Source organism: Perognathus longimembris, chromosome 2, assembly GCF_023159225.1.
Source record: "Perognathus longimembris pacificus isolate PPM17 chromosome 2, ASM2315922v1, whole genome shotgun sequence".
In the NCBI taxonomy this organism is placed as follows: Eukaryota; Metazoa; Chordata; class Mammalia; order Rodentia; family Heteromyidae; genus Perognathus; species Perognathus longimembris.
The window spans coordinates 25,082,258-25,092,275 of NC_063162.1; the positions used below are offsets into that span (position 1 = coordinate 25,082,258).

The window sequence follows — 10,018 nt, forward strand, 5'->3', positions numbered from 1 at the left end:
GAAAGCAAAGGGTGTTGGGTTGGGGGAAGGGGAGGTGGGAGAAAAAGGAGGAAGGAGGTAATAAGTATGACAAGAAATGTACCCACTACCTTAGATTGAGGTCCCCATAGCTTTTTCCAGATGATCATGGAAAAATGTTTGGCTACTGTGTTCTGAAGCTCCTCCTCAGAAACCATCTGTGTCTAAGTATTTCAAAGAGAAAGGATCATTGATTCTGAAAGGGAGGTAAAATAATCCATTCAAATCATAGAGCCCTCTATAGTGCAGGTTAGGGATCATGGCTCACCCTGTTTTATGAGAAACTGGGGACCCCATCAAGTGGCTACTTAGGGCTAGTATTGGACATAGGCTACTGTTCATCTCTAGAACATGCCAGTCATCATGTTCCCTTTATCTCCTTATCTCTGCAGTACAGATGAGGAAACGGAAGCCCAGAGTGGTTGTGCAACGTGTTCAAGGTTCCCTCCCCACTCATTAAGTGGGCTTAAACACATGGTACACTTTCAGCCACCCAGCCTGGTTCTACCAGAGGATAGAGATGGGCTGTTGTGATGGTGCCGAGATAGAAGGATAGTAAATGTGCCAGGGGCAAAGAGGGAGGAGGAATCCTTTAGTGAGCACTCAGCCAGTTTTCCTACCACCAGGCACACATCTTGAGCGGCCTCTTAATCAACAATTCACTAAATGGTCACAACAGATAGAAAAAAAGTGGTATCTTCCAGACTGCAGTGCCAAGCTGATCTGACTTCCTTTGCTGATAGAGGCAGCTTCATAACATCATCTCTGACTAGTAATCCAAAAGGCTCTGAGGTTTTGCTGAATGGGATTGGTCCAAAAACCTGACCTCACTTTCATTTAATTTCATGCCAGCACCAATACACACCCAGCTGCGCAGACCTAGTCTAACTAGTAAGCTGTTCAGACACAAAGGCCTCTAATTACCATCCGCAGGCCAGGCTGACAGGGATTTCAAGTGTTTTCATGTTTATGGAGATCAGAGGGATGTATTCTGCATATCTTTCCCCACTGGTAGCGTGTGTTTAAAAAAAACCAACCAGGGAAACAAACAACAACAACAACAGCAAAAAAAACCCCAACACATTTATTCAAAACAGTTATCTCAGTTTAAGTTAAAATCCTATAATCAGGACAGCCACAATTGCAGACACTCCGGTGCGAAGTGTAGATATGTCAATAGTCACATCTGGATACTGAGCAAGATGAGTCAAGGCTGAGCCACCAACTCTTTGTAAAACTAAAACACAATGGTCTTAGCACGCTCAGACTGAACAATATTTCCCAGCTTCATCATGGTTACAGCAGCAAAGCCTGCAGCTTCTCCGTTAGGAGGGTCACATTTTCTACTCGGTTTCCTTCACTTACAAAGGCGAGCTGGCATGGCCGGGGGAGGGGCCGAGGGAGGAAATCAACTCCGTCTATCCAGGGAATTGCAGCTGTTATTGCAAATGGCCCCGGAGAGCCCATTATAAGCTGCTATGCAAGGCTGTATGTCCCTGGAGTGCCCATCACGTGGTGCCTCCTTAGCCCCTCGCCTGGGGCCCCCAGGATTCGCCAGCGCCACCCACTTGAGCAGGGCAGCAGAGCCGAGGGGGAGGGACTCGGGGCCGCAATTCAGGGCAGTTTCTGGGAAAACCCGGAGTGGGACAAGGGGCGGTGGTCGCAGGGGCACCCAGCGCGTCCCCCTCCCCATTCGTGGTGCCTCTCCTGTCCTCGGGAGACTCCGCACTTTTCCTACCAGCAGAAGCAGACATAGTTATTCGTACTACCCAGAGCCCTGAAACACCCAGAGCACCCACCAGACAGTGACCTTGAACTGGAGGAGGGGTGAAGGGCTTCAGAAGCATTATCTTAGCCTTCCACCACCCAATACCCTCCCCGGCCTCCCATGCCCACTGGGGGCATAATCTTCCCCAGCACTTTGATAATGGCAACAGTTGCAAAGAGGGAACAGAGGAAAAGGTTACTCCTATTTAACCCCAAGAGGATCCTTCCGTTGTCGCACGTTCTGCGTTTAAAAGCAATACCCCCTAAAGACACGAGATAAATCTTCGTAAAGTGTGGTAAATATTCAAGCCTGGCATTTTTAGGGGTGCTCCCCTAAATGAGCCTCTACTCAGATCAGGAGCCGGTCCTGAAAAGGTCCAACAAATAAACGGCGACCACCCTCCGTCGTCCTGATGTGGGTGATCTGAGAAGCCCGGACTTGGCCACGTGGTCGCCGGGCTGGCCCGGGGCGAGTCTGCGCAGAGCCGCACGCGGCGCGGCCAGGCTGGGTCACTCCAAATAAGGAGTCTTACTGACTGAGAGGTTGGGGTGCTGTGCCCTAAGCGCTTGTCTTAGGCAGGATTCCCAGGGTCCTTGGGTTTCAAACAGATCCTGGCCCTCAACCATACTTGTACGTGAACATATTCGCGATTTTTTTTTTCCTTTTTTAGGTTCTCCGTCCTCGTTAAGCTTATTTTTGCTTCTTCCCAACGCGCAAGTTCTCCAACGGCCCGAACAGGGTTGCAGCTCTCGAGAGAAGCTCCTGGCCTCCGGTCAGAGGCTGGCGCCGGGGCCACCCTGGCTGTGGTTAGCTGCCAGGGACGAGCATGCCATCTCCAGTTCTGAGCTGCGCCCTCCGCCCGGACACGCCAGGGTCACTGCAGGCTGGACGAGGGCTTTGGGGCGAAGGGGGCTCATGAACGGGGGCCGACAGAGGCCCCAGGGGCGGGCGTTGGGGAAGCTTTGCGTGTAACTGTAGCCCTCGCGAATGAAGCCTGCGCACAGCCTCCTTGATGAGGTTCCCTGAGAGCACCAGCTGCTGCAGGAGCCGGTGCGGGTCGTCGTCCCCGGTGCGGGTTTCTGGCTGGGACCCGCGTCGCTGTTGTAGGCGGCGGGACGAGGCAGCGTTCCGGAACCAACCTCGCCGGCACGGCCCAGACAACGGCTGCGGGATTCCTTGCTTGCCAGTTCCGGGAGGCCCATCCAGGCCAGGCTGAGGGGGCAGAGTGGACAGCGCGCCGGGGCCTGCGGCGAGCTCCGCCACGCAGTAGGGTGCCGCCCGGCCCCGCACGCGGCCGCGGTCCCCGAGAGCGCAGCGCAGGGCCCCAGGGGGCGCCGGGGCCCCCGCCTCGGCCGACGCCGGACGCAGCAGCAGCAGCGGCGGCACCGCCGGGGCCACGGCCTTGTCCGCCGCCAGCGCGGCCAGGGGCCGCGGGGGCTGCAGCGGAGGCCCTGGGGGCGCGCACGGGGAGGCCGGGCTGTGGTGCGCCGGCTCCAGCTGCAGCGTCTCGCCGATCTGGACCACCAGCCGGTCCACCTCGCCCGAGCCGCCCAGCGTCACCGACTGCTCCAGCAGGAGGAAGCTGTCTTCCTCCTCCTCCTCCTCCTCCCCCTCCGCTTCCTCGCCGGCTTCCTCTTCCTCTTCCCTCCGGCACGGCATGGCCCCCCGCCCGGGCACACGGGGCTCAGCGGGCGTCGCTGGCGGCTCGGCTGCCCGCGGGCTCGGCGGGCCGGGGCAGAAGCGGGCGCAGGGCCGAGGCGGAGGCCGGGGCCGGGGCCGAGGGAAAGCGGAGGCCGGGATAGCCGGGCACAGGCGCGGCGCACTCGCAGCCGCGGGAGCCGGAGCCCTGCCGGCTGGGGTTGATTTGTAAACAATGGGTGACGTCTCCCGGACGCTACCATCGCGCGGGGCAGGGGGGTACCGTGAACGTGGGGGTAGGGCAGCGGTAGGGCTGGGGCATAGAGTAAAGCTTGGATGCTCTGGAGTTCCTAACTCCTTCTACTGTCTGCTAGGGACGCACTGAGGATGAGATCCCAGGTCCCTCGGCCTGGCGTGATTACCATTCTACAAGACGGGCGCCCCGGTGGGCCCTGTTGGTTCGTTCCACACACAAGCACCTACGCTTCCACACACCGGCACGCACCCCTCCCCTTCGCACGTCAACTGGTCTGCTTTTAGCTTGCACTTTGGAGCAGGTTGTGTTGCCCACGTCGGGCTAAGGTGAAAAGAGTTAGAGTGAAACTAGGAATTTGTATGACAGTTACGGAAACGCGGCCCACAGGGATGAAAAGGAGGAAGGGACCCTGTCATGCGATGGGGGTGGGGTGGCAGAGGTGGAAACAAACACGACCCGTAGATTAGTACAGTATATATATATATATATATATATATATATATATATATATATATATATATATATATATATTTTTTTTGGCTAGTCCTGGGCCTTGGACTCAGGGCCTGAGCACTGTCCCTGGCTTCCTTTTTGCTCAAGGCTAGCACTCTGCCACTTGAGCTACAGTGCCACTTCTGGCCGTTTTCTAGATATGTGGTGCTGGAGAATCGAACCCAGGGCTTCATGTATACGAGGCGAGCTCTCTTGCCACTAGGCCATATTCCCAGCCCAATATAGTATATCTTGATTGGGTTCCTGGGGTGCTTGGGGGTCAGGACAGGTTGGCATAACTGGGGAGCAGGAGATTGCTAACTAGTTTTTAAACAAATCCACAGCCCAATAGAGGAAGATCCCCTCTGAGGGGTTACCAAGAGAAGAAACTGTGAACCAAATGGACCTGTGGGGCTATCATAACCCTCGAATGGTTGATTCAATGGTTAAACAAAACTGACTGGCTGACTTCCTGCCTTCCTTCCTTCCTTCCTTCCACTGTGGGCCCAACTTAGAACACTGAACCACTTGGCCTGGATCAAGATATCACTTTTTGTTTTAAGAGGAAGAGGGGCAAAAAAATGATTTCTTGGTATCATGTTGCATTGGAGTTTTTAGGCCAAAATTGGATCAATCGATTGATTGACTGTTGGTCCTGGGGCTTGAAATCAGGGCCTGGGTGCTGTCCTTGAGTTTTTGTGCTCAAGTGGAACCACAGCTCCACTTCCCATTTCCTGGTGGTTAATTGGAGATCAGAGTCATGGCCTTTCCTGCCTGGGCTGGCTTAGAACCTTGATTCTCACATCTCTGCCTCCTGTAGATAGGATTATGGGAGTGAGTCACTGGCTCCCGGCTTAGGTCTATATTTTAAGTGGAAAACCTCACAAGCATAGTTTTCAAAACCTATAGTTGGCTTCCAGCTGAGAACTTCCCTTAGGAGAGACTCTTGTGTCCAAAAATCTGGAAAAAGCCAGAAATAGAGGGGTGGCTCAAGTGGAAGAGCGGTGCCAGTCTTCAGGATCTGATGAAGTGAGGGAGGGAGAAGCCCAGGGAGAGCTGGTGGCCCTGAGTACAAGTCACCAGTGGGCCCCTCCCTCCCAGCCAAACCCACGGTCCAGCACTGGTGGCTCACATCTGTAATCCTAGCTGGTCAGGAAGCTAAGATCTTGAGGATCCTGGTTCAAGGCCTGCCTGGGACTCTTGTTTCCAGTTCACCACCAGAAAAGAGGAACTGCCACTCAAAGTGGTTAGAGCACTAGCCTTGAGTGAAAAAGATCAGGGACAGTGCCTAGGCCCTGAGTTCAAGCCCCACAACCAGAAAAAAAAATTGCATCTATGAGCATCATTAAGGTTATTTGTACACATAATCACATTTCATCTGCAAATATAGTTTTGCTTTTTCCTTTCTAATCTGGATATCTTTTCTTTTTCATGCCTAATTACCTTGGCTAGACTCTCTAAAAAATGGTTGGATAAAAGTGATGGGAGGGCTGGGATTATGGCCTAGTGGCAAGAGTGCTTGCCTCCTATACATGAAGCCCTGGGTTCGATTCCCCAGCACCACATATATAGAAAATGGCCAGAAGTGGTGCTGTGGCTCAAGTGGCAGAGTGCTAGCCTTGAGCAAAGATAAGCCAGGGACAGTGCTCAGGCCCTGAGTCCAAGGCCCAGGACTGGCAAAATAAATAAATAAATAAAAGTGATGGGAGCTGACATCCTTGTGTTCTTATTCTTGACTTAGGAGAAAGTATGATCATTCACATTTTCACATTGTTTAGCTGTAGGTTTTGGATCGCTATCTGGTTGAACACATTTCCTGTATTTCTGTTTTGTTGAATAATGGGACTAGGACTTGAACTCTGGGCCCCGTGCTTGCTAGCCTGGCACTCTACAGTTTGAGTTACCTCCTTCAGCCCCGTTCTTTTTTTATTTTTATTAAATTTCATTTACAAGGTGGTATGCAAATGGGGTACAGTTACATAATAAGGCAGTGAATACATTTCTTGTGATATCTTTTTTTTTTTTTTTTTGGCCAGTCCTGGGGCTTAGACTCAGGGCCTGAGCACTGTCCCTGGCCTCTTCTTGTTCAAAGCTAGCACTCTGCCACTTGAGCCACAGCGCCACTTCTGGCCATTTTCTGTATATGTGGTGCTGGGGAATCGAACCCAGGGCCTCATGTATACGAGGCAAGCACCCTTGCCACTAGGCCATATCCCCAGCCCCTTTCTTGTGATATCTTACACCCTCATTTTTCTTTCCCTTCCCTAGATTAGGTAGGCATATATACAATATCCAGTGTACCAAAGCCATATACAGTAACTACATAGGGTACGCCACAGGAAATTCACCTAGAACTTTAAAGATAACGTCAATAGTAGAATCCTCCTGTGTCCTTCTCTTGGAGTTGTTTTTGCTTATCCTTGTCTTATATGATCATGTGTACATAGATGTTGAGCTATTGTGATCCACTGATAGGTTTATTCTAGACCTTTTTATGTTTAGTAGCTGTTTGGTTTTTTGATACATAATGTAAAGTCACTGACTCAAACATGTGAAATACCATTTGAAAAGAAGTTTGTTGTTTTGCAGACCTGGTCTCTACTGTCCTCCTCCCTCCCTAACAGTCATATATCAAGGAGACCATGCCCCCTTGTTCTCTGTGTTCTAGGCTTTTCTTGCTCAACATTATTTGTTCAAGTTCTGACCATTTCCCTGTGACTACCAATATTTTATCATTTCTAATCGCTATGTAGTATTCCATTGTGTATAGGTACCACATTTTTTGAATCCATTCATCTGTAGTGGGGCATCTGGATTGTTTCCATATTTTGGCTATTGTGCCCATTTTTTTAATCATAGAAAATGTATCTCATTTTATTTACTTGCTCATTTTTTCCTCTCATTTTAAGTCATTTATTTGCGAGTGTAGTCAAGGCAGCCATTTGTCAGCTGTGGTGTTCAGAATGTGAATGTTTAGAAAGTTAAAATAGGGGGGCTGGGGATATGGCCTAGTGGCAAGAGTGCTTGCCTCATATACATGAGGCCCTGGGTTCAATTCCCCAGCACCACATATACAGAAAATGGCCAGAAGTGGCGCTGTGGCTCAGGTGGCAGAGCGCTAGCCTTGAGCAAAAAGAAGCCAGGGACAGTGCTCAGGCCCTGAGTCCAAGGCCCAGGAGTGGCCAAAAAAAAAAAAAAAAAAAAAAAAAAGAAAGTTAAAATAGGATGGGGGGGATTTTTAGAAACAATTTAATTAGTAGCAGCTTACAATTGTGTTTTTGTTTTTTCCCCTCAAAATTTATAAGCTTCATATGTTGTTGTAGGCATGAAAAAAAAGGTACAACTACTCCATTTTTTAAAGATCTGACAATTGCTTGTAAAATGAAACACATACCTTATTATCTGACATAGTTCTAATTCTAAATATTTACTTAAGAGAAATAAAAGCACCAGTGTACATCAAGGCCTACAGGCTGGTGAACATGGCAACTTTATGGATAAAAAGCCCCAAGCTGAAAAGTGTTCCTCACCAGTCAAATAGATAAATGACCTCTGAGATATTAATTTAAACCAGAGGAAGACAGAATCCAATTTAGCAACAAAAAAAGTCTGGAATATTGCTACATTTAGAAACATGGATGCAGTCCAAACAGTGTGCTAATGAAAAAAGCCAGAGGAAAGGAAAGAGCACATAGTGTATGATTTTGTTTCTATGAAGTCTAGAATAGTCCAAGTAATTTTCAAGAGGAGGGAGAAAGAAGATCACCATCTTTGGAGAGTGTGAGTCAGGGGATACAAAGACTACTCTGAAGAGGCTTGAGGCAACAACCTAAGGCAGGGCGACATTCTGAATCTGCAGGTTTTGTTGGATTTCATAGGTGTGGTCCTGTTTAAAACTCATCGGCTAATAAAATTCAGACTTCATTTTCAACTATACACAAAAGGTAAACCAAGATTGAATTCTAGTATTTCATAATAGATATGAATTTGGGAGTGAGGTGTAGTGACGGTTGCCATTTATTCTGAAGTGTGTCAAAATATAGTGGATTGACATATGGATATAGAAGGATAAACAGGCACATATTTGTAAAGCCTGTTCAGTTAATGTTACAATATCATTGGACAGTTTCATTCCTAAGTATATCTTTGAAACAATTGAAGATGTATGTTCACAGTTAGGTGACCATGGCTCAAGCTTGTGGCCCTAACTACTTAGGAGGCTGAGATCTGAGGACTTCCGATTAAAGCCAGCACAGGCAGGGAAGTCCATGAACTCTTATCTCCAATTAACCAGTAAAAAAACAAAATATCCACGAAACAAACAAACAAATAAAACAAACAAAACCCCCCAAAACAAACACCCTCCCCAAACAAACAAACAAAAAAACAAATGGAGTTGTAGCTCCATTTCATTCAAGGTTAAATTGAAATGAAAAAGCTAAGGGGCCATACCCAGGCCCTGAATTCAAGTACTGACACAAAAAGTAAGTAGAAAGAAGGGATGGAAGGAAAGAAAGACCCCGATTTGGGTCAACAGAGAGAATGGGAAACAAACTGCAGCCCCTACTATAACTGCTGTATATCTAGCAGGGGAAGCAAAATGTAAAAAGTAAATAAAATGCATAAAGTATCTTTGCTATTAAATAATAGAATAGAATAAGTAAGTAACATTGATATTGTGTTGGATATTGTAAGTAATCTAGAGATGGTTAAAGGTAGACAAAATTATTTGGCTAGGCTATATACCGGCTATGCTATTATTTGTGTGTGTGTACATGTGTGTATGTTGGTTCTAGGGCTTGACCTCAGAGCCTGGGGGCTGTCTCTGAGCATTTTGCTCAAGGCTAGTGCTCTACTAGTTGAGGCTCAGTTCTGCCCCGAGCTTTCCGGTGGTAAATTGGAGATAAGAGGTTCATGGACTTTCCTACCTGGATTGGCTTTGAACAGCTATCCTCAGATCTCAGCCTTCTGAGTAGCTAGGGTTACAGGAGTGAGCCACTTGCACCCAGCTCTAACTATACCATTTTATATAGGAGATTTAAATGTCTGTGGATTTGGGCATCTGAAGGGCTCCTGGAACTAATTGATCTAATAGCCACTAAGGGTCATCCATACTTGCTCCCTACACATGAGGGCCTTTCTTGCACCAGAGCCATGATTCTCTGCTTTTCTTGCTCACTTAGCAATTATATCAGTGATGACTAAGTTAGGTCATGGGTAAGCATGCCAGTAAAAGCGGTTGTAATTTACCAAATTAAGTAAATTGTCTTAACTGCTTGTTTTCAAGTAATTAAAACATCTTTCTTGGGCTGGGAATGTGGCTTAGTGGTACAGTGCTTGCCTAGCATGCACGAAGCCCTAGGTTCGATTCCTCAACACCACATATGTAGAAAAAGCCAGGAGTGGCGCTGTGGCTCAAGTGGCAGAGTGCTAGCCTTGAGCAAAAGGAAGCCAGGGACAGTACTCAGGCCCTAAGTCCAAGACCCAGGACTGGCCAAAAAAATAAATAAATAAAACCTCATTCGCACCTCCTAGCATCTCAGTTTGAGTCTCCTAATCTCTTTAATTCTCTCAACACAAATCCCTGCTCCCAGTCGCCCAGTTACAGAGCCTCCCTGCCTGGGCAGCTGGCAGGCAACCAAGGAACTGGTGAAAAAAAAAATCTAACTTATGTTGTCTTGCTGCTCCCTAGGCCTGCCTCCAGCTTTTCGGTCAAGCATTGTCTTCTCCATACAGCTTGAAATCATCCACAGTGGGAAAGAATTTAAATTTAGTCAACTTGCAGCTGGACACCGAAGGCATCCTTACACCCCTGGAGTATGAGTCATCTGATCCTCTCCTCCTTC

The 10,018-nt window shown here is 48.4% G+C and overlaps 1 protein-coding gene across 1 annotated transcript; it reads right to left on the reverse strand.

The window, feature by feature from the left end:
- Positions 1–2,072: 2,072 nt before the first annotated feature.
- On the reverse strand, positions 2,073–3,559 carry Frat1 (FRAT regulator of WNT signaling pathway 1). Its single transcript, XM_048338553.1, is given in 2 exon segments — positions 2,073–2,653; positions 2,655–3,559. Coding segments are annotated over 2 exon segments (885 nt in total). The 5' UTR covers positions 3,446–3,559; the 3' UTR covers positions 2,073–2,559.
- Positions 3,560–10,018: the final 6,459 nt, after the last annotated feature.